General features: G+C 49.6%; 1 protein-coding gene across 1 annotated transcript in view; it reads right to left on the bottom strand.

Moving 5' to 3' along the window:
• The window catches only part of LOC133351124 (chloride channel protein ClC-Kb-like), a 49080-nt gene that overhangs the window by 21949 nt on the left and 1632 nt on the right, over positions 1 to 25499 (bottom strand). The window contains exons 2-10 of the mRNA XM_061566092.1: positions 12439 to 12567; positions 10510 to 10638; positions 9559 to 9698; positions 8022 to 8099; positions 6572 to 6650; positions 6117 to 6242; positions 4431 to 4515; positions 2161 to 2262; positions 875 to 959 (exon numbers count right to left, since the gene is read on the bottom strand). Of these exons, the coding sequence (XP_061422076.1) occupies positions 875 to 959; positions 2161 to 2262; positions 4431 to 4515; positions 6117 to 6242; positions 6572 to 6650; positions 8022 to 8099; positions 9559 to 9698; positions 10510 to 10638; positions 12439 to 12567 (953 nt within the window). The remainder of the gene's footprint in view (positions 1 to 874; positions 960 to 2160; positions 2263 to 4430; positions 4516 to 6116; positions 6243 to 6571; positions 6651 to 8021; positions 8100 to 9558; positions 9699 to 10509; positions 10639 to 12438; positions 12568 to 25499) is intronic.

Genomic DNA, 25499 nt, shown 5'->3' on the forward strand with positions numbered 1-25499 from the left:
GTATGTATGTTGAACTTCTTTCGCACCGTACGTAGCCAATGGTGAGTGTGTGAGTGAGTGGGTCAGTGTGTGGGTGAGTGTATGTATGTATGTTAAACTTTTTTCGCACCGTATGAGGCCAACTGCGAATGGGTGAGTGAGTGAGTCGGTGAGAGTATGCCTGTTGAACTTCTTTTGCACGGTATGTATACAACCGCGCTAATCGGTACGAAGAAGGGCTACTGATTTATGCGCTATGAAGAAGGGCCGTTTCCCAAATCCTCGCCAATTATACATTTAACCTTTTAAGGCCACGGTGTGATTGACGGACTGTGTCGAGTTTTTTTCTTGTTGTTCAGTTCGTATATCGATGCCGTATTCTCAGATTGCAACGCGTGGCAAATTCAGTTCCGTTTCCCGAAGAGGGCTTCCAGCGGGTGGCGCATGCGTCTCGCGCCCCCAATGGCACAGTTCTTATGATTGCTTTTTCATTGCTTTCATAGCTTTATTTTGGTGATTTCGAAAAGTGTATTGGTTTAGCCGTGTTTGTTTGTTGTAGTACAGAGTTAGACTGATGGCCTTAATCTAAGTTGTCTTGTGGTTGTTGTTGTTGTTGTTTGACTTGCATCCCACTGGGATTTTTGCACACAGCGTTGGTGTACGGTGTTTTTTCTGCAATATTTTGCTGTTATTTCTTGGATTTTCTGTTTGCACTTAGTCACATATTCACTTTAAGATGTTTTTTGTTCATGTTTTAGTTTTTTTGTTTGTTGCGGTTGCACCCGATTCAAGAGCCGAATGGCTCACAGGGCTATACCTAATAAATGAACTTGAACTTGAACGGCGCACGGAACAACGCGAGAAGGCACGGGGAGCGCACCGCGGACATTCTTACCCGCGCGGCCATGAACTGGCCAAACCCAGGCGGGAACGTGATGACCGCCAGCAGGAAAGCCACCGCGGTGGAGTAGAGGGCCTTGCTGCGGGTGCACAAGGAGCACTCAGGTCAGCGGTTGGGTTCACTGTGACCTCACACATTCTTTGACCTATGTGTACACGTACGCGTGCAGCAAATTTGTGTTAATCCACTGCTGGATGAGGCCTTTCCCCGTGCTTGTCGTGTGAGTCGTGCAGGCTATGTGGCTGTATCCATAATAAAGTTTTTTTAGGGTTATTAAACCCTTGCCACCACCGTAAACAAAAGGTGCCAATTAGTTATCAATTCAGCACACCAGTTGCGTGTTGGAGAGTAAACCCACGACATTTACAATTCGAGTCCGACGTTTCGCTGGTGATTATGACCAGCTTCGTCAGGCGATTAGCCCGAATAGTGAAGTCCTCCTGTTTCGGTCTGAAAGAGAGGAGTAGAGGTGATGTCACCACCGTCAGCCTATCAGGTTCGACGACCAGAGGGGCGGTCAATGCCGTCATATAAATTACAACGGATCACGTTAAACCCGTGACCCATGTGTACATCCATAATGCAGGTTTTTTGGGGTTAGATCGCGTAAATATATAAATGTGTCGTTAAACCCGCCACCACCCGACACAGCCAATTAGTAAGGTTTGTCACGTAAACAGAACGTGACCAATTCGTTACTTGTACAGCACACCGGTTGTGTGTTGGCTGTTGTGCGAGTCGTGTAGTCTACATGACCCTACTTCCCCACGCTGGTCAGTGCGGCTCGGTGAAGGTGCGGAGCACAGACACACGCGAGCGTAGTAGTACAGTACAACAATGGGTTTTGCTTCAGTGCCCTTAATGTAGCCACAGAGCCTGTAACGCCCGTGATGTATGTTGGCAGCAAATCCAAGCATCGGGATCTGATGAGATGTGGCCCATGCGCCCTACCAGGGCATGGGGTAATGGATAATACGAGGAGAATGAAACATTAATTTGTGCACACGAGTCTGGAAAAAATGCCTTCTGTCAGCAAAGACAGATGAAAGAATGGCGAGGACAGAAATGGATTGGTGACATCGATTAATGGAGCGGTCTCAAGACAGGAAGGTGATGTAGAAGTGTGGAGGGCCAGGTAAAAACGGAGATCTGTTGCTGCCAACCTCTTACCAATAGAGAGGACGATTGATTAATCGATATCGGCCGTGACGGAAGCATTCTCGACACTGTGGCCGCAGCTGGCTGGTGAAAGTCACCCGACGTCTAAAATTCCCACTTACTCGCTGGCCAGGAGCTTAGCGGTCACTTTGTTCTTGCGGACGTACGCAAAGAACGTGCGCTGGCAGTAGAGGTAGGCACAGCTGACCCCTCCGCAGATGACACTGGGGGGGGGGGGAGGCAAGCAGCAAGGCGGCATGGATCCGTTAGTGATGCCACTACTGCCACAATCCACGTGGAGGAGAGCGACGGGTCGGCTGTGACCTGCTCTAGCCCAGTTGTGCTGCTATCAGTTGGGATTATACAAATTACTGCCCAAAGGGTCGCTCTTACAAATTAGACTCTTGATCACTTAGGTACAAAATTTATTTTAAAAAACAATAAAACTCTCAAGTCAGGCTTGCGAGAGAAAACGTCATTCCAGAATTCACAGTCACAAATTGGGGGGGGAAATATTGCTTGAAGGTGGCATCACGAAATTCATTTAAACAATTAGCCCCATCCATTCATCATAAACACTGCCGAATCAGAGAAAAGTATACCGCACACCCATACCGTGTTCTCCAGATTATAAGATATACTTTTTCCACCCTGTATTTTATAGCAAAATTTGGGGGGTGCCTCTAACGATCGGGTGGTGCGTGTGAGCGCGAGCGACCGGATTCGTAGCATCTTACAACCCACAGGATATGGTCGGAGTATGCCATTTTCAGCAATTGCCCTTCCGCAGCGCAAATAGAGACCGACTTGTGCATTTAGCCACGTGCATGCGACACCAACGGTAGTCCCCTGATATCCGTGTTTAATTTAGACTGCAGAACCACCTTGCAGAGTCCATTCAATTCGGCTCTCTTACACCAGGTGGCCTTCCTCCAAGCTGCATAGAGCATGCTTGTTGTGTGTCAGTACATTGATACTTTCATTCCCTTAATCTTCTTGGTTCTTTCGGTAAAGTCACGTATAAGGGAAGTAATAAAAAAATAAAAAAAATAAAAGCATAAATAAATAATTATTTTATAAAAATAAAAGCATAATAAAATAATAATTTTATTATGTTTTTATTTTTTTATTACTTCCCTTCTACGTGACTTTACCGAAAGAACCAAGAAGATGAATCCCTGCAGTCACGAAAGCTTTAAATCGAAATTTTCATTCCCTTGTCATTTGTCTCCTGAATTTCATTCAGATTGTGCTATCGAGCGTTATTTCATGAGAGGCGGAACTCATTCGGATATCTCGCAGAGTAGGACAGCCCTCTGAGTTACTGAATGGCCCATGGAAGTGGACATCATAGAACTGCTTCTGAGAGTTCCGTTCACGTGACCTCTGGTCCAAGCAGTAGCGAGCAGCACTTCTCGACAGAGTAATGCTCATTGCATGACAGTCCAAACAGATATTTTTTTATACACCGAGCTGGAATTTAACCAACTTGACCACAGAAGCAAATTAAATGCCGTGGCGTTCTCTTGTGCAGTCACCGTGACCGGGTTGAGGCCATACCATTAAAATTTCGCGGTTGTGGAATGTTAACTATCTCGCCTGGTATACAGGAGGTCGTGGGTTCGATCCCAACCCTAATGCCTGCTGCTGTATATTTGGAGTTTGCGTGTCTCTCTCTCTCTCATCATCATCACGATGGCTAGGAGATGTTTACTATCTCGCCTGGTATACAGGAGGTCGTGGGTTTCATCCCAACCCTGATGCCGGCTGCTGTATATTTGGAGTTTGCGTGTCTCTCTCTCTCTCATCATCATCACGGTGGCTAGGGGATGTTAACTATCTCGCCTGGTATACAGGAGGTCGTGGGTTCGATCCCAACCCTGATGCCTGCTGCTGTATATTTGGAGTCTGCGTGTCTCTCTCTCCGTGGTCGTGTGGATTTTTCTCTTGGTCTTTTGGTTTCCCCCTCCACATTTAGAATCAACGTGCGTTTTGAGTATTTGGCTGCTATGCATTTCCAAAAGATAAGCCATTTCTTTGAGCTATCATTTGTGGCCCAGGTCGCTTCTAAAAAAGAGCTTGATAGCTCAGTGGGCCTTACCTGTTAAAAAAATAAAAGGTTTTAATTGAAATAGTTGAGTTTTTTACCAACTCACTGCCCCATTTAATCACAGGCAAATCGAGGATCTCAGCGGTACCAGCTCAGGTCGCTGACCTCTGAGCTGCCTCGGCCACCTCGCATCTCCACTTTAGACTTTCTCCTCATTGTTCCGTGGACAGCAGAATCTGTGTAAATTGTACGCAACGTCTGCAGTTTGCGGTTCCCACGCGGTTCCCACGCGGCTCCCACGCGGTTCGCTCGCGATCGCAGAGCCGAGCGGTCTCCTCTCACCCAAGCAAGGCGAAGAAGAAGAGCTCGGGCAGGTCAAACGGAAAGTCGACGAGGAACTGCGTTTTGAACAGAGCCACGATGGTTTCTGAAACAACAGCAGACGAGAGCGACGACGTGAACGCGCGTTGTCGGCGTGGCTGGGTGCGCACGGACGAGCGTTGGCGCGGACGGCATGCGAGCATCGCGCGTGCGACGACTGGATTGGCTGGAGTTGAGACACCCTCATCTGGACACTGACACAGGCAATCGGTTTAATGTGGATTCACAGCCGAACTGCCAATCAGCTGACGTGCGAACGAACGCCAGGTAGACCATTGGTACCTCATTTGGCAGTAAAAAATATGATAATTTGGTTTTTTACCTTTTTATCTGCCAACAAAACTGACGCCTTTTTTACGAGGAGTCATGTTTGCATAGACCACAATACCTGCAGTCATAATGCAAACAAAAAACATAACTCTGATAATGTATGCACTGTCCTTGAAGTTGATTGGTCCACACCCGAGACAGCTTTTCTTAGAGCCTAGTCTCACATGGTGTTGGACCAGATGACGCCAAAAGGCGCACAACTCAAAGACAATGCACCATCAGAGCATGAGAGCTCGGGGTAAGCATTTACACCATTGGTACCTCATTTGCCAGTAAAAAAAATATGATAATTGGTTTTTTACCCTTTTATCTGGCAACACCAGGTAGGTCGCGTGAATCGTTTTACTGTACCTCACCATCCTGGTCGGTACGCTCAGCTTCGGCTATGCTTGGGATGAGGGTGGGGGGGGGGGGCAGTAGGGCCGTTGTGTGTGGGGGGCTACCACAACGGTGATTCACCACTTAGGAAAGTGAACTTGGGTTGGGTGCCATAGGGATATCTGCTTGGTGCCGGGCCGACCCCAGCACCCGCGTAGCGCCGGCGCTGCTGCTCAGGGAGGGCGGTTGACCCGAGGCGGTGAGGTAGGCCCTGACCATTTTAGAAATCACTCGCACACCGAATGACGTTAGCCGTGGCTGAGGGAATCGAACTCGAGTTGCCGGCCAGGGGGGGGGGGGGGGTTCGAAGCGCAGTGCGCCAACTGACCGCGTCGTACTTACGTTGAACTTCTTTCGCGCCGTACGCAGCCGACCGTGCTAATCGGAGGCGCCTGACACGTGGGTGCTGAACGGACGAACGGGCCGAGCGTGGTCTGAGGGCGAACGGGGACACTCCGGAGGGTTCTTGAGACCCGAGCCATTTGATTTTCGTGACCCCCTGGTCATGAGGTCGCAATCATTAGACACAAAGTGGTTGCCCCAAATGAACCACAATACCTCCCTGATCTCGTCAAGGAGAATGAACCATCATGTCAACTCCGGCTATCCTCGCGGCAGCGGCTTTTGGCTAGCCATCAATTAAAGACGGGCACCGCATCGCGCGCTTTCAGATGCGCTTCTGCGGCCGTCTGGAACGCTCTTCCTTCCGATATTAGGAAGCCATTGGGAGCTCTGTGCACTTTTCAATCATCCAGATTGACAAACTAATTTCTTCAGAACTGCTTTTTGTGTTTAGTTTGTCGTCCTTACTCAGCACATTCGATTTGCACGCTCGGCTACGTACGGTGCGAAAGAAGTTCAACACACACACACCGCACGCACGTGCGTATGCGCGTGCATACAGCGCGCGCGGCCCGCCTCCCGGAGCGTCCCACGAACCTTGCTCCTTGTTGAGCACGGAGAGGATGCGGAACATGAGGGCCCCGCACGACGCGGCGAAGAATCCCCGCCAGTAGTCGCGCACGGCGAAGTGACTCGACATGACCTCGACGCTGAAGAGCACCCCTACAGGCACGGTGGGGGGGGGGGGGGGCCGGGGAGAGATGGGGGTCAGCGGTCACTCTCCCTTGGTGTGGGTCCTTGCCTCACTCTACTGATGAGACCCTGTGCGTCGAAACCGGTCCGGAGCTTTTGCTTGCGTTGAAACCAATGCTGCTGCCGGGATTACGCAACTCACAGATGGCCGCACGGTTAACGGGATGCGCGACAGCCGCACGCACGTACGTTAAACTTCTTTCGTACCGTACGTGGCCAACCGTGCTAATCAGAGGCACGGGCAAAAACGAATGCACGGTGATGACAGTGGCGGTGACAGCAAGTCAACGTGACCTCACCGCTAACAGGAGCTCCGAAGCAGCATCCCACGCCGACAGCGGCGGCTGCCACCAGCATCTCGTACTGCCGCGCTGCGTTCTGTACACACCAGGACATGTGGGGGGGGGGATATTCCGCACGTGACCCTCAACAACGAACCCATCGGTTCTACGGGTGAGAGTTCAGACACGCGGCATCGCAAAAGCGGCACGCTCGGCACCGCGCCTGCTCGCGGAGAGATCTTGAACGGGCGGAAACGTGGACCGTCAAGACAATTCGGGTGATGAAGGCCCACATTTGTTACGTCCACGCACGGCCCGTTTGTCAATCCACTGCTGGATGAGGACCATCTCGCGCAGCGCGGGTCGTGGGGTTTGTTTGACCATACTTCGCCGCATTGGTCTGTGCTGGTTGATAACGCAGGGCGGGAGGGGGGCATAGCCATCGGAGCGGAGTACAGTATAACTATGGACTTTGCAGCACAGTTCTCTGCTGCCCACCATAAACAGTCGCACTGCCTTAACAACCTATGATGGATAGTGGTAACCCATCCAAGTACTACCCAGGCTCAACGCTGCTTAGCTCTTGAGTTTCGGCCATTGGTGTTCATGGCTGGACAGAAAGGCTTTTATACTGGTAGGAACCTCCTGGTTACACCAGCCCACAAGGGATTATTGTGCCCGTCCATCGTGCAGGACAGGGGCTGGGTGGGGAGGGAGGAGTTGGGTGGGGAGGGGAGGGTGGGGAGGGGCTGGGTGGGGAGGGTGGGGAGGGTGGGGAGGGTGGGGAAAAGCTCGGTGGGGAGGGTGGGGCTGGGTGAGGGGTGGGAGGGGTGGGGCTGGGTGGGGAGGGGTTGGTCACCCCGTGGTGCCCTTATAAAACTCAACGTTTAACCTACTCACGCCGGCTTGTGCCCGCCCTCACAGTCGGGCATATTTGTGGAATACACCACGCCGCCGTTGACCCTGGCCATTGATCGAGCAACCCAACGTTCCTACCAGCTCCCTCTGCAGGAATGTGTTTTTGACCCATGCTGGTGGGTCAATGCGAGGCACAGGCGTTGAAGTATAGTACAGGCCAACAATGAGTTGTGCCGCCCTTACCCTCTGCTGCCTGTATGTTGACCTTCTTTCGCACAGTACGTAGCTCATCAAAGGTGCGGGGGAAGGACAACAAACTAGATACCAACAAGCAGTTCTAAAGAAATTAGTTTTCAATCGAGATGATTTAAAAGTGCATTGCTCCAGTGGCTTTCCTAATATCAAAAGGAAGAGCATTACAGTTGGCCGCAGAAGCGCATCTGAAAGCGTGCGATTCAGTGACTGTCGTTGATCGATGGTTAGCCAAAAGCTGCTGCGAAGGATGACCGTAATTTGCGTGATGGTTTAAGATCCTTGACAAGATCAACAAGTTACTGTGGTTCATTTGTAGCAAGCACTTTGTGTGCAATGGCAAGTAGGGAGTATGTACCTCGTAAGTTCCAGCCACTCTCGTCATCACTCGACCAAGGAAGGTGGCCAGCATGCTGGATATGTGCACAAACGGGCCCTGTGAAATAAAATAACAGTTAAACTGTAATATATAGCACAAAAAAACATACATTTGTAACACGCCTGACAGTTTCTATCAGATTCAGAGGTGCGGGAATCCACAAACCAGCCGGAAGGGACAGTCAGGAATCGGTGCCAACAATTTCCCAAGCTCTGCGGCCCTAAATTGGGATGTTTGGCCAACTCCAATTGCAGAAAATGTTGCTACACGTGGGAGGAAAGTGGGGTGCCCAGAGAGAGAGAGAGCCGCACGCGTGCGAGGGACTTACAAAGTGTGGACTTACAAAGTGTTGATATCTCTGGACACTGCACCACTAAGAGAAGCATGCCGTGCTCGCGAACTTGGAGAGGGACACTTATTTATACATTGAATGATGGGCGTACCCATTTCGTGGCACAAGCTTGTGCACTGCTCACTGGGAGAGCTCCGGATGGAAATTCCTCCGACGGCCGACTGGAATGTGGATCAACAATTCGGAGTTTTCTAACGCTGATCTTTGTATCGCCACTGTTGCGGGTGAGGATTTGCGAGCACAGCGTAGGGCCCTTGGATACATCGGCATCTCAAAGCACCTCACATCATGCAAACACCAGTTCATGGACCCGATAACACCTTGACATATCGAGAACAGTGGAGCTTGGGAAACTATTGGTGCACGTTCGCTGTGTGGCTGCGATTTCCTGCGGTTCCTCGTGCCCGAGAGACGAAGTAAACACTGAGCGGTGGATTACAAGTTGAGATTATTACGATGTCTCATCTCAACCATTCCAATGCCCTGCTACAGTCTGACCAAGGGGACCCCACCCCCCGACCTCCAGTGGCAGCTGACCCTACACAGCACAAGGTGTACGCAGCAGCGGTCTGCAAGTGGGCATTGTTCTGCCAGTAGGGGGGTGGGGGGCGATGTTGCTACGTGGTTAATCCCACTGAAGTTAATTGGCAAGTAGTTCATCAAAGTTGGCTGCATCATGCATAGCGCTGCCGATGCTGTGGTTGTATTGGGCACTGCGGTGGCGAGAAGCTAACTCCCCCGTCTTATATGCAGCAGGTCGTTGGGTCGATCCCGACCCTGACGCCTGTAGATTTGCCGTTTGCGTGTTCTCCCCGTGGTCGCGTGGATTTTTCTTCGGCACCTCCGGTCCGTCCGTCCCCCACCCCATTTAGAATCAGGATGCGTTGAGAACATTTGGCTGATATAAATGTCCACGTGACGATAAGCCACTTTGTTGAGCGATCATTTGTGGCCAGCTTGCTTTTCAAAAAAGCGCTGCGTAGCTCAGGGGGCCTTAGCCGGTACAATACAAAATATCTCACCATTTTTTATGGTTTATTATTTTGCCAGTAGGGGGGGCGGCGGGGGGGGGTCATGTCGCCACGTGGTTAATCCCACTGAAGGGTCATCGATGAACGTTGGCTTGCAGGCTGCACTCATCCGCGCGCGAGCACCGGGGGTTACCACTTTGCCGAGGAAGATCGTGCTGCCGGCGCTGAGGGTGCACGTGAGGCCGATGACCTTGGCGGCGAAGGTGCGTATGGAGAGGTACTCCTCCAGCACCACTCCGCCTAGGATGGTCTTCAGCTCAGGGATACCCGAGCCTAATAAACCACGCGGGAAAGAAAGAAAAAAAACACAAAGATCCACCACCCCCCCCATCCCGCCACCACCACCTTGTAGAACCTTGACGGACGACTGTTTGGGGCAAGTGCCGTTAGCGAGCGCCCTATAAAGGTCGGCGTGGCGCACGAGTCGATACTGCGATGAGCGCAATGCCCGCCCGTCTGTGTCTCTCCCAGTGGTGAGGGTTTACACACCGCACAAGTTCCTCGCTTAAGACTGAGTTGACCTACAGGAGGCGCAGTGCCGCTTCCGATCGTCGTCACCGGTGTTAGCCGTGAGCCCGTGACTGGGGATTGAACTCGGGTCGCTGGGCGAGGGGCACAATGCGTTAACCACTTACACGATCACTGCCCACAACAAGGATGCAGGGTGCATACAATCAAATTAAAATATCCCCTGCATAGCCTTACATGGACTGCTGGGCCAAGTGCTGTTAGCGAGGTAGTTGTGGCAATATCAGCATGACGGTAGCATCGATTACGGTGCCACTTAAGAATTAGTAGATCCTTAAGCCGCACCTCCGATCGGCAGGGTTGGGGTGAAAGAAGATCAACGTACAACAACAACAACCTCCATTCGCCACTAAGTGGCAGTGACGTCACCACGACGCTTGTGCCAGGCCATGTGCACCTTGAGGCTACCACATGAAGTGTCGAACGCCCGCTGGTAGGAGGTCACGGGGCAGACCCAGCAGGTGCCACGGGTCGACTGACCGAGATGACCGAGATCAACGTACATGCACACAGAGACACCCGCACATAACGCTGCTCTCCCTGCGCGTTCTCTCACCTCCGGAGGCCGGCGAGACGCTCTGAGCAAAGCCCGTGGAGAAGGCGGTCAGGGCCATCGGGAAGGAGACCCAGGCCACCCACTGCAACAGCCGGTGGTCCTGCAGCTCGTCAAAGAGCATGCGGTGCACTGCGCCGGCAGCGACAACGATCGACGGGAAAAAGGACGCGTTAGAACAGCGGTCGAGAACCTATGGCTCGCGAGCCATATATGGCTCTTTCGGTGACGGCATATGGCTCCCAGACAATTTTGAGTTGAAAAAAATAAAATAAAAAATCAGTTTGGAACTGATTTAAAAATACTTGTGATATTGCTTAATAATACTGTGTCATTTTTAAGTAAACAGAAATTAGTTTTGAAGATAAATTTCACGGGTCACGGGGCCTCAACGCCTGCACGAAGCTCAACCTCACCACGTATGAACCAGACTACAAGGCCATCAGTAAAACCATGTAGCACCAGAAGTCGCATTAAAAGTAAGACATTTAATTTATTATACGTTAAAAATACTATATGGCTCTCAATGCATTATATTTAGAAATATTTGGCTTTTATGGCTCTCCCAGTCAAAAAGGTTCCCGACCCTTGCGTTAGAAGGTCGAGCGCACGCAACGGCTCTGCCACGCGAACGTCAAGTTGTCTAGGAGGTGGCTGTGAGATGTTAACTCGCTCGCGCGGTGTGCAGGAGGTGCGTGGGTTCGATCCCAACCCTGGGCGCCTGCTGCTGTATATGTGGAGTGTGCGTGTCTCTCTCCACGTGGTGCCGTGGATTTGTCTCCGGGTCCTCCGGTTTTCCCACTCTACATTTAGGAAGATGCTGAAGACGATTTCGCCTGTGTTGCGATCGAAACGTCGTGATCTTTTATTTTTCTATCTACGTGACTTTACCGAAAGACTCAAAGAGTATGCTTTTAGAGCAATGGTTCTTAACCTTTTTGGAGGTACTGAACCCCACCAGTTTCATATGCGCATTCGCCGAACCCTTCTTAATTGGAAAAATAAAATATTTTTTCAAATTCAAAACATAGGTATATGTTTTACTGGTGCACAATCATATGAGTCGGGTGTGTGTCTTAACCTCCGCCGAACCCCTGAGACTGACTCACCGAACCCCTGGGGTTCGATCGAACCCAGGTTAAGAACCACTGTTTTAGAGTATTTGGCTGCTGTCTTGTGTGGCCTGGTCGCTTCTGAAAACAGAGCTATACAGCTCCGTCGGTCATACCTGCTAAAATTAAATAAAACTATTTTTTGATAGTTTAGTTCAAGTAGAGTTAGTCATGCAGTTCTGACAGCGGAAACATCTCCAGCGCAGCAGTCAATTGCTCCGAGGTCCTCCAGCACCCTCTAGTGCAATCCCCTGCACTGCGTGTGTTATGGGGCCGTCCATAAATGACGTCACGCGATTTTGGACGATTTTTGACCCCCCCCCCCCCTCGTCACACGGCGTCACAAAAAGTCAGATCCCCCCTTCAATATGATGTCACAAAGCTCCCCCCCCCCAAAAAAAAAAACATGCTTCAAATCGCTTTAAACTATTGTCATTGTAGTGCGTATTTAATGTGGCGCTGCACTCTGATGTTGTAGGAGAAAACATTTATATAAAAAAGTCTATTTCATTAAGTAGAACGTGTTTATATTTATTTAAAGTTGCGAATTTTGATGTGACGTCACATTTCTCAACCCCCCCCCCCCCTCGTCACACATCGTCACAAATGTCGACACCCCCCCCCCACCCCCAGGTGCGTGACGCAATTTACGGACGGCCCCTTTATGTGCATAATCGCTCACCATCATCGCCATCAGCCAGGGTCAATCCACTGCTGGATGAAGGCCTGCGCGAGCCGCAGCAGTCACCTTTAACAAATCCACCCACCCACCCAGCTGTGCCCTGAAACGAGTGAAACAGGGCCGCCGTCACAGAGTCACCTTTCTGCAGCTTTGCCGACGTGAAGTCCATGGTGAAGCTGATGAGAGCCATGAGCATCCCAAGCGCGAAGAGGAACCACCAGTCCTCGCCCGTCTTCATCAGCAGGCTCTTGGCCACGCGTAGGCACGCTGCGACATGACGGGGGGGAGGGTTCATTGTCAGCAGAAGTATCCCTGGAACGGTGAAACCTCGTAGCGAGTGAGTTCATCCTCTTCATCCCCTACGGGACATGGGGCCGCAATGAGTTCCCTCCATACTCTTTGGTTCTTTCGGTAAAGTCACGTAGCTATGAAATAAAAAAACATCGCGATGTTTCGATCGCAACACAAGCGGTCGTCCCGTTCAGCAGTTCCACTGCTGAATTTTATATTTTTTCCACTGCTGAATTTTATATTTTTTCCACTGCTGGATTTTATATTTTATCCACTGATGGATTATATATTTTTTCCACTGCTGGATTATATATTTTTTCCGCCTGAGGACGACCGCTTGTGTTGCGATCGAAACGTCGCGATTTATTTTATTTTCCTACCTACGTGACTTTACCGAAAGAACCAAAGAGTATGGATCCCTGCAGTCACGAAAACTTCAAATCTAGATTGAGTTCCCTCCACTTCTTCTTCCTGTCCTTGGCAACATTGCGCCGAGCTTCGCCCCAGCAGAGGTCGATCGCTGCTGCCAGCTCGTCCTTCACGGCCTGACATCGGGTGGTCGTGGGTCGCTCAGGTTTCTCTGTTGCCCCGTGGTGTCCATCGTCAGGCAATGTTCGTAGCTTACGGGAATCAACGGCAAGGGATCCCCGTGTGCGTACCGCATTTCAGAATCAGAATATTTATTCATACTGGAGGAATCCGATGAGCTATGAAGCTTCTTTTTTAAATCCTTTATATTAATTTCGCTTGCTTGCTTAGGACCGTGCAAATTTTTCGGTCGTTTTTTAACCCACTTCCCGTGATCCAATCGAGCTGACATTTTCCACACAGACTCGTTGTGCGTGACAATTTATGTTCGTGAAAATGTTTTAACATTTTTTTTACACTTTTAGGACAAAAATATTATATTTAATTACCAATTGCTTAATGGTGCAATGCAATTATCTGACCCATAGGTGGCAGCCATCTCAAGCCAGAGGACGAGAGGACTCTAGCCGCCACGCATATAAAGGATTTATAGTGGAAAACTTTGTTTTTACGGGTTATACTTATTACAGATGTCCAGTAGCATTTGACATTGGAGCGCGTCTCCTTATTTCTCTGTTTAAACCACAAACCTGGCTATTGTGGCTTCAACAAGGCCTGCGGTGGCGAGATGTTATCTGCCTCGTCTGGTGTGCAGGAGGTAGTGGGTTCCACGTCGAGTCTGACGCCTGCTGCTGTATATTTGGAGTTTGCATGTTCTCTCCGTGGTCGCGTGAATTTTTCTCCGGATCCTCCGGTTATTCTCTGCACATTTAGAAGCACCACGCGTTTAACAGTGTTTGGCTTCTATAAATCTCCACATGATAAGCCACTTCGTTGAGCTTTGTGGCCAGTTCGCTTATGAAAAAAGAGCTATGTAGCTCAGTGGGCCTCTACCTGGTAGAATAAAAACAGTTTAACAGCCAAGAGTCCCAGCAATGCACCCCCGTGTTTGCGGTATGAATAAACAGTGGGTACGAATTAAGAGTTTGATTTAGCAGACAAAGCGCCGCGTACATGCCCATTGTTTACAGTCACAACACGAACGAGTCGACTATGATAACACAATGAGTTGTGCTTTAGAATACAGGTCAAAATGTCACGTCTGCGTGATGACGCAATCTCGTGTAGAGGGGATAATGCCAGTGCTTAATTTTAGCCGGAACAGTCTGGATTGCTGTTCCGGGAATTATTATTCTGGTACGCCACATTCATCTCGACTTATGTTGTCCTGGTGATACAGAACTGTGGTTTTGTGTGCGGTAGTGACCAAACACGTGCCCCAATAGTGCTTTATTCAGATCGGGTACAAGAATATAGGATTGTTATGTACTCTAGTGACAGTGCCTTACGCTGATAATCCCTACTCCGAAACAGCTGAGACAGTGTTCCGAAATAAATATCGAGTGACAGCTTGGAAGATAATATTTGTTATGTTGACTAAAAGTATAAAAAGTATGAAATCCACCAAAGGCATGAAGGGCCTCCCCATGCCGTGTCGCTCACGGAGGTTGTTTGACCATATTCTAGATTTGAAGCTTTCGTGACTGCAAGGATTCATATTCTTAGGTTTTTTCGGTAAAGTCACGTAGGTAAAACATTAAAATTAATAAAAGTAAAATAAAATAAAAATCACGACGTTTCGGAGGCAACACCTGAAGACGGAAGCTTGTGTTGCCTCCGAAACGTCGTGATTTTTTATTTTATTTTACTTTTATTAATTGTAATGTTTTACCTACGTGACTTTACCGAAAAAATCTAAGAATATGTTTGACCATACTTCACCTCGACGGTCCGCGCAGGTTTGTGAATTTGGGGAACACTCCAGGAAACTGTTCAGACACCGCTCGCCACTGACGTTAGCCGTGGCTGGGAATCGAACTCCGGGTCACCAGGTCCATAGTGCGTTGAACTAAACGATTTTGCCGTGGCTACTACTCCTCATTAATAACTGAAACATTTAAGAAAAATGCAATTTGCAGGAGGGCACATTGTTTGACATTGCCATTCTGAATGTGCATGTCCGTGTAACCTTGAAGAATATTACACTCCATAACTTGTCAATAATCAACCAAGCAATAACACCTTGGCAGTTCCAAGTAGGCACACTTTGAAAACTAATTTCTTTAAAACTGCTTTTGTGTTTCATTGGTTGTCCTTCCCCCACACCTTCCTGCAGCTTTTGCCTGGCAAAAATTAGGATGCCAAGTTAGTTACATGTTGGAGGGTAAGGCAGTCATTGACATCGTCTGATGTGTAGTGTGTGTGTGTACACATCAGCACTCGGGAGACAGGGAAACTATATCAGCCATTCGTAAACCGTGCCGGCCTTAATAGGAAGCCACTGGAGCTATGCACGTTTAAATTGAGATTGAAAACGAATTTATGTAGAACTGCTTTTTGTGTTAGTTTGTTGTCATTCCCCCGCACCTCCGATTAGCACGGTTGGCTACGTACGGTGCGAAAGAAGTTCAACATACATACACTTTCAAACATAAATTCCTAGGGTCCTAAGTCTAGCATCGAAATTCCACATTGTTACAAGATAGGGAAAATGTGTACACAAGACAATCGTGCTGAAACCCTTACCAAAGCGTAACGACTCACAAAGTCGGATTAACTTTAATGACCCTGGAGGCAAAGGATAGACCGATTTGTTCCTCGAAATATAAAGTTATATTCATTATTATTATTTGATAGTGGAATGGTGATGTAGTGATCCGTGCACTCCACACGATAAGCCACTTCTTTGAACTATACTTTGTGGCCAGGTTGCGTCTGAAAAAGTAGCTAAAAGTTCAGTGTGCTTTACCTGGTAAAATAAAAATTGCTTAATTTTATTTGTGTTTTTGGTGTGATTTGGTTACCTTGCCTCAACCTTGCACTCCTATCATGTGTTGGTACTGTTTGTTTTTGTCACGTTCTTACCCGCCCCTACTGGACATTTGTGAAAAAGAGCTTTATAGCTCATCGGATTTCTCCGGTAGAAATAAATATTCTGATTCTGAGTGATATCTGAACCGTTTTTGCACCCCTCCCTACCACCGCTTCACAGCATGGTGAAGTATGGTCAAACAACCCCATACAAACAGCGTGGCACGGGAGGACTTCAGACAGAATTGGATTGACAAAATGCCTCTAAGTTACTCGTGCACATCTATATCATTACATATTTTATATACGTAAAGATGACCGTGACTGAGTGACGAGTGTAAATTCTAATATTTTTCTTTCATTTGGCTGATGTAGATGCAGATTAACAACTGACATATTGTAGCTGTAAAGTCTAATGATGCTCTCTAAGTGATAGCAAGCAAGAATTTGGCACAAATTATAAAAAAAAAACTTAAAATCTACATTTTACTATTTTAGCTCCCAAATATTACGACCCGGAGGTTGACTGGCTTGACACACTGAGCAAAGTCGGTCTCAAAAAAAATCCCAATCTGCTTATGCTGAACACTCAAAAATAGCACGGGTACATATTAAAACCCTATCGTCAGTGCGCATTCACACGTACGGCCCTTTCGTCGCTCCACTGCTGGATGACGGCTTCCCCATTTCCATGCAGGTCACTGGGGTTATTTGACCAGCTGGTGAAGGGCATGGGCAGCATTGCACGTGGGAGTATAGTACAACAAAGCCGCGGCTTTTGCTGCACTGCCGAATAGAGAGAATCCTGACTCTAAAAAAACAAGTTAAATCCGAGACAAGGCAAGAACCCCCTCCCCTCCCCCCCACCACCAAAATAGTGACCGGTTGTATATACGCAAACACACCGACGATACCGAGACTCACTCGCGCAACCTTGAGCAACAAAAACACAAAAAAAAATAACCCGTAAAAACAAAGTTTTTCACTATAAATCCTTTATATGCGTGGCATCGGTTTTATTTTATTATTTATTTCTGTTTTTCTAGAGTAAGAGTTTAATTTTTATCACATTGGTATTTGAAACGGGCGACTAGAGTCCTCTCGTCCTCTGGCTTGAGATGGCTGCCACCTATGGGTCAGATGATTGCCTGCCACCATTAAGCAATTGATAATTAAATATTTTAAAAAATTCTCTAAAAAGTGTAAAATTTTGAAAAAAAAATTTCACGAAAATAAATTGTCACGCACAACGAGTCTGTGTGCAAAATGTCAGCTCGATTGGATCACGGGAAGTGGGTTAAAAAACGACCGAAAGATTTGCACGGTCGTAAGCGCGCAAGCAAGCAAGCAAGTGAACTTAATATCTATATATATAAAATCGCAAATCTGTCTGTCTGTCTGTGTGTGTGTCTGTGTGTCGCCGGACCATACGCAGTTTCATTGGACGGCGGTTGCCCCTGGCAACGGGTAGCGACGCATTCTCTGCGGGGTGGACGCCATTTTTAATTCACGTTAAAAATATGCGCACGCATTAACACGCGACTCTGAGGTAAATTCATCAAAGTTTCACGTCCTCTTCACTCCCCCCACACCCCAATGTGTGCAATTACTATTATAGGGTCGGTAAATAATACAATTATAGCGATTAAACAGTATTATTGTAGCGCGGGGGGGGGGGGGGGGGGAACGGCACCCGTACCCAGCCTCAGCCAGGTGGGCAATTTAGGCGAGGCCGGAGGCTCTGCACGGTACTAGGCCTCGACACCCACCACGCGACTCTGAGGTAAATTCATCAAAGTTTGACGTCCTCTTCACTTCCCCCCCCACCACAATGTGTGCAATTACTATTATAGGGTCGGTAGATTATTAAATTATAGCGATTAGACAGTATTATTGTAGCGCGGGGGGGGGGGGGGGTAACGGCCCCGGTATACAGCCTCAGCCGGGTGGGCAATCTAGGCGAGGCCGGAGGCTCTGCACGGTACTAGGCCTCGACACCCCACCACACTATAGGCCGTACATATTACTGCACAGCGGCCGAGGAGATCGTGCCTGGGGGGGGGGGGGCAGGGGTAGCAGCCCATCTGTGTATATATGTAAGGTTATTAAGAAATATAGTTTTCACCTGGGCAACGCCGGGTACTTATGCTAGTAAAGGATTTAAAAAGACAGCGACGTGAACACCACCCAGCGCTGATGCCCCATCGCGCGACCAACCTCGCTCCCTTGGCACGCTCGCGGTGGGAACATCGCCAGCACTCGCCAGCGGCCAGGGCGGGTGGTGGGGGGGTAGTCGACACAGCCGACGGCCACGCGCGCTCCTCCGATCGCCTTTACGGGACGGTGACAGCGTCTCAGGGGGGGGGGGGGGGGGGTTTGTAGGAAGCTGCTTGGCGTCAGCGTGAGCTGAGCTTTACAATGGGACAGACTCGAGCGAGGGAGTCGCGCCAACAATAGGAGAGGAGATGGGGGGGCAGTGGCGTAGCTAGGATATTTTGCGCCCGGGGACGAACTATAAAATTGCCCCCCCCGTTTAATCACATACCAAAATGTAATTACATGACATGTAGGCTGTGTGTGGCGGGATATATAAACTTTTAGGTTGAGGTGTAGATTTGTGCAGTAGTTTCAAGCTGCCGCGCCAGCCGCAATAAGTTATAATGTAACGTTGTAAGCTATGTGTAGTGTTGAGTCGATGGGCAGTGTTGAGTCGATGGGTAGTGTTGAGTCTATGGGCAGTGTTGAGTCTATGGGCAGTGTTGAGTCTATGGGCAGTGTTGAGTCTATGGGCAGTGTTGAGTCGATGGGTAGTGTTGAGTCTATGGGCAGTGTTGAGTATGTGGTGCAGTGTTGAGTCGATGGGTAGTGTTGAGCCTATGGGCAGTGTTGAGTCTATGGGCAGTGCTGAGTCTATGGTCAGTGTTGAGTCTATGGGCAGTGTTGAGTCTATGGGCAGTGTTGATTCTATGGGTAGTGTTGAGTCTATGGGCAGTGTTGAGTCTATGGGTAGTGTTGAGTCTATGGACAGTGTTGAGTCTATGGGCAGTGTTGAGTCTATGGGCAGTGCTGAGTCTATGGGTCGTGTTGAGTCTATGGGCAGTGTTGATTCTATGGGTAGTGTTGAGTCTATGGGCAGTGTTGATTCTATGGGTAGTGTTGAGTCTATGGGCAGTGTTGAGTCTATGGGTAGTGTTGAGTCTATGGGCAGTGCTGAGTCTATGGTCAGTGTTGAGTCTATGGGCAGTGCTGAGTCTATGGGCAGTGCTGAGTCTATGGGCAGTGTTGAGTCTATGGGCAGTGCTGAGTCTATGGGCAGTGTTGAGTCTATGGGCAGTGTTGAGTCTATGGGCAGTGCTGAGTCTATGGGTCGTGTTGAGTCTATGGGCAGTGTTGATTCTATGGGTAGTGTTGAGTCTATGGGCAGTGTTGATTCTATGGGTAGTGTTGAGTCTATGGGCAGTGTTGAGTCTATGGGTAGTGTTGAGTCTATGGGCAGTGCTGAGTCTATGGTCAGTGTTGAGTCTATGGGCAGTGCTGAGTCTATGGGCAGTGCTGAGTCTATGGGCAGTGTTGAGTCTATGGGCAGTGCTGAGTCTATGGTCAGTGTTGAGTCTATGGGCAGTGTTGATTCTATGGGCAGTGCTGAGTCTATGGTCAGTGTTGAGTCTATGGCCAGTGTTGAGTCTATGGGCAGTGTTGATTCTATGGGTAGTGTTGAGTCTATGGGCAGTGTTGAGTCTATGGGTAGTGTTGAGTCTATGGACAGTGTTGAGTCTATGGGCAGTGTTGAGTCTATGGGTAGTGTTGAGTCTATGGGTCGTGTTGAGTCTATGAGCAGTGTTGAGTCGATGGGCAGTGTTGAGTCTATGGGCAGTGTTGAGTCTATGGGCAGTGTTGAGTCTATGGGTAGTGTTGAGCCTATGGGCAGTGTTGAGTCGATGGGTAGTGTTGAGTCTATGGGCAGTGTTGAGTCGATGGGTAGTGTTGAGCCTATGGGCAGTGTTGAGTCGATGGGCAGTGTTGAGTCTATGGGCAGTGTTGAGTCTATGGGTCGTGTTGAGTCTATGGGCAGTGTTGAGTCTATGGGCAGTGTTGAATCTATGGGTAGTGTTGAGTCGATGGGCAGTGTTGAGTCTATGGGTCGTGTTGAGTCTATGGGCAGTGTTGAGTCTATGGGCAGTGTTGAGTCTATGGGCAGTGTTGAGTCTATGGGTAGTGTTGAGTCTATGGTGCAGTGTTGATTCTATGGGTCGTGTTGAGTCTATGGGCAGTGTTGAGTCTATGGGTAGTGTTGAGTCTATGTGTAGTGTTGAATCTATGGGTAGTGTTGAGTCGATGGGCAGTGTTGAGTCTATGGGTCGTGTTGAGTCTATGGGTCGTGTTGAATCTATGGGCAGTGTTGAGTCTATGTGTAGTGTAGAGTCTATGGGTAGTGTTGAGTCTATGGGTCGTGTTGAGTTTATGGGTCGTGTTGAGTCTATGGGTAGCGCTGAGTCTATGGGCAGTGTTGAGTCTATGGGCAGTGTTGAGTCTATGGGCAGTGTTGAGTCTATGGTGCAGTGTTGAGTCTATGGTGCAGTGTTGAGTCTATGGTGCAGTGTTGAGTCTATGGGCAGTGTTGAGTCTATGGGCAGTGTGGAGTCTATGGTGCAGTGTTGAGTCTATGGGCAGTGTTGAGTCTATGGGCAGTGTTGCGTCTATGGGCAGTGTTGAGTCTATGGGCAGTGTTGAGTCTATGTGCAGTGTTGAGTCTATGGTGCAGTGTTGAGTCTATGGGCAGTGTTGAGTCTATGGGCAGTGTTGAGTCTATGGGCAGTGTTGAGTCTATGGGCAGTGTTGAGTCTATGGGCAGTGTTGAGTATATGTGCAGTGTTGAGTCTATGTGCAGTGTTGAGTCTATGGGCAGTGTTGAGTCTATGGGCAGTGTTGAGTCTGTGGTGCAGTGTTGAATTTATGGTGCAGTGTTGAGTCTGTGGTGCAGTGTTGAGTCTATGGGCAGTGTTGAGTCTATGGGCAGTGCTGAGTCTGTGGTGCAGTGTTGAATTTATGGTGCAGTGTTGAGTCTGTGGTGCAGTGTTGAGTCTATGGGCAGTGTTGAGTCTATGTGCAGTGTTGAGTCTATGGTGCAGTGTTGAGTCTATGGTGCAGTGTTAGTCTACGCGCAGCATGTACGTATGTTGAACTTCTTTCGCACCCTAGGACCCAAAGGTTCACTACTGACGATGCGCTCCCCAAATTTCACCAGGCTCACTGTTCATGAAACTCTTGGAAGTGCTTGCACTGCGCTAATCAAAGGCGCGGACTTGTGTTGCATTCTTAGGGGGAATCAACATCTGTTCGTACGTGCAGGGATAGTAGTAACGTCAAGATGCAACGGTGCAACCCCCCGCAATTTCTTGCCTGCTCGCCACGGCTGGGAGGGCATCCTGGTTGGGAGGGACATGGACTCGTGCGAGCTCTATAGAGGTGTATTTGGCCTCCTCTTCCACGCCGACCAGACGTGTTGGAAGAGGCGGGAGCACCTACACTTTACCCGGCCGCAGGCTCGCCTGCAGATCGACTCGCTGTGGTGAACTCGTTGATGCTGCTGGATGGACAGAAGCCGGGGGGAGATGGGAGCGGGGGGGGGGGATTTAAAAACTGCCGTGCCACGGGTGATGGGATCAAACAGGCGACCCTCCGGTTTGCAGTGTACTAAGCATCACGCTGCAGCATCTTTGCCTAGCACAGTGGACTTGCAATCCAGAGGCCGCCAGTTCACATCCATCTCACGAAATGGCCCTAAAATTGTAATAATTTAGAGGCCTTTATTAATGCACGGCTCAATGAAGGCCTCCCCGTGCCTGTACGGATGGTGGGGATTATTTGACCATGCGTCACCACGCTGGTCAGTGCGGGTTGGTGAGGGTGTTGAGTATAGACTCGGAAGCATATGAGTATAGTACAACAATGGCTTTCGTACAACAATGCACTACAATCGAGTACGCACCACGTAGCCCCGTGGTTTGTGGACAAAAAAACTATGAATGGATGCGGCCACCCATCCAAACTGCTATGCAGGTTTAACACTGCTTAGCTTGCTTGATCCGCGGAGATCGGGAATATGCCGATTTGGTCACAGGCCAGTTGATATATGTTGGCTATGTATTTATATTGTACTCATCCATTGAAAACCAACATCCGTTTCAACGCATGGCGTTTGTTAATGTCCTATGCGATATTGCTGTGTGATATGAAAAATAATTAACAGTCTTTTTTTGTCAATCCACGAGTTTATGGTATTTCCCATGCAAGTATGAATCGGGCTCAATCTTGCCGAGCTTTCGAGATCTTACGAGATCAGGCAAATTCAAGGTCATCAGGTCGCAGGGAAACTTGGCCGTTAAAGGCTCTATACAGTCCGTAGATTAAACACTTAAGTAATTTCCTTTTTTTTAAATAAAATGTTATATAGTGAAATTCATGCGAATTGTATCCCATAACGCTGTACATTAATTATATAACAGGACCCTGCGGGGTGGGCTGGTAGGAATAATACTTAGTACCGGTACAGGGATATCGACCGGGTATAGAGGAGTTAAAGACAAAATTATTGTATTCTAGTGTAACGTTAATTAAAAGTGTTTGTTTTGACAAGAAACGTTGTGAGATTTAAAGACCCCTCACCACCAGCCCTCACCACCAGCCCCCACCACCACCCCCCACCACCAGCCCTCACCACCACCCCCCACCACCATCCCCCACCACCAGCCCCCACAACCACCCCCCACCACCACCCCCCACCACCAGCCCTCCCACCACCCCCCACCACCAACTCCCCACAACCACGACCCACAAACCACCCCCCACCCATCCACCCCACCACCAGCCTCACCACCAACACACCACCACCACCCCCCACCACCACCCTCACACCAACCCTCACCAACCCCCCCTCACCACCACCCCCCCACCACCAGCCCCCACCACCAGCCACCCACAACCAGCCCTCACACCAACCCCCACCAACAGCCCTCACCACCACCCCCCACGACCAGCCCCCACCACCAGCCCCCACCACCAGCCCCCACCACCCAGCCCCCACCACCACCCCCAACACCAGCCCCCACACCACCCCTCAACCACACACCCACACCACCCCCCACCACCAGCCCCACCACCAGACCCCACCACCAACCCTCACCACCACCCCCCACCACAACCCACAACACCACCCCCACCACCACCCCCACCACCGACTACCCCATCCCCCACCACCAGCCCCCACACCCAGCCCACCACCCCCACCACACCACCACCAGCCCCCACCACCAGCCCCACCACACCACCAGCCCCCACCACCACCCCCCACCACCACCACCAGCCCCCACCACCACCCCCCACCACCACCACCAGCCCCCACCACCAGCCCCCACCACCAGCCCCCACCACCACCCCCCACCACCAGCCCCCACCACCACCCCCCACCACCAGCCCCCACCACCAGCCCCCACCACCACCCCCCACCACCAACCCTCACCACCACCCCCCACCACCACCCCCCACCACCAGCCCCCACCACCAGCCCCCACCACCACCCCCCACCACCAGCCCCCACAACCACCCCCCACCACCACCCCCCACCACCAGCCCTCACCACCACCCCCCACCACCACCCCCCACCACCCTACCCCTCACCACCAACCCTCACCACCACCCCCCACCACCAGCCCCCAAAACCACCCCCCACCACCAGCCCCCACCACCAGCCTTACAACGCAAAAGCCTAAGGCTTTACTAAATGTTGTATACAGCGACTACCAAGCAAACGAAACCCCTACTGCCAAACAAAATGTAAAAAGAATAAACAAGTAAAGACATGGTTGGTATGTATGATGGTCAGCTCACCAGTGAATTGTGCTGTGGAGCAATCGGTTCCAGTCTAGGAATGTGTAATACTGGTAGGAACCACCTGGTTCCACCAGCCCACAGGGGATTATTGTGTCCGTCCGTCCGTCGTGCATACAAAAATGGGAGGGGTGGGGCTGGGTGGAGAGGGGAGGATGGGGAGGGGTTGGGTGGGGAGGGAGGGGCTGGTTGGGGAGGGTGGGGCTGGGTGGGGAGGGGCTGGTCACCCCGTGGTGCCCTTATAAAACTCAACGTTTAACCTACTCACGCCGGCTTGTGCCCGCCCTCACAGTCGGGCATATTTGCGGAATACACCACGCCGCCGTTGACCCTGGCCATTGACCGAGCAACCCAACGTTCCTACCAGCTCCCTCCGCAGGAATGTGTTTTTCCACGACTCAGTAAGGAGCGGCAATGGCTTGGTTGTTCGGCTATTTTTAAATAAGTAATTGGGTGGATAGCCCTCAGAATTATTTATATATTAACTTCCTAAAGAAGCTCCCAGCACGTGGAGCGAGACGTAAGACGTTGTCATGAAACACGCACCGTACAACCTGGACACAAACTGGAGAAGCCACACAGCTCGGGTGCGAAGAGCTACACGGTGATTGAGCATGGCCTTCCGACAAATAACATCAAGTGAATGTGATTTTTTGTGTCAAACCAATTATAAATGTTGGACGCGATGCCAAATAAACTGTTCTATAAACCTAGTATTATCCTACAATCCTGAACAGTGGACACATTTAACGCATTTTATATAGAGCTGAAACAATGAGTCGATTAAGTCAGACTCAGACTTTGCCTTCATTTCAGCCGGTACTCTAATGCCCATTGAGCGAAGCAACTCGATTATAAGAACAACAAAACAACCCAAGACCAGAGTTACAGGACATTGCAGCAAGGGAATGTGCAAACTAACAAGACCTAAAACAAAAAATTACTGACATTAAACTTACTCTTTGGGTCTATCGGTAAAGTCACGGAGATAGAAAAATAATAGATCACGACGTTTCGATCGCAACACAAGCAACCGTCATCAGGTTCTCCTGCTGTGTTTGCCTCACCCGATGACGATTGCCTGTGTTGCGATCGAAAGGTGATTTTTACTATTATTTTATTATTTTTCTTCTATCTACGTGACTTTACCGAAAGACCCAACGAGTATGAATTCCAGTAGTCACGAAAGATTTAAATCAAGACATGAAACTTGCCAAAAATGTACTGCAAACAGGATGAAGAAATAACTAGTGCTTAAATCTTCAAATAATGGACAAATTGTAATCAACTACACTTTTTGGTGGATTCATCAGACCCCAGCTGAAAAGGGTGGCCGCTCTCGAATCCTCCATCCCGAAGGCAGGAAACCCCCCGAAAGCCACTCCCAGAGAGAGATGCAATTTATGACGCTGATGACATCACCAAGCCCCGCCCACAACCATTTTATTGTTATCCATTTAGTGGAGTGATCAAATCGTTAGAGTAAACAATAATCGTTAGAGATCATCGTCACAGTAACCGATTGGATATCCTAGCTCGAAATATTATTACGCTTTGGGGCTCGAGTAAAAATTATGTGACAAGTTGACGTTTCTGAGAAACGGTTTTAGTGTTTATCTTTT

The sequence above is a fragment of the Lethenteron reissneri genome, chromosome 36, assembly GCF_015708825.2.
Source record: "Lethenteron reissneri isolate LAM-NWPU_2019-01 chromosome 36, ASM1570882v1, whole genome shotgun sequence".
NCBI lineage: Eukaryota > Metazoa > Chordata > Hyperoartia > Petromyzontiformes > Petromyzontidae > Lethenteron > Lethenteron reissneri.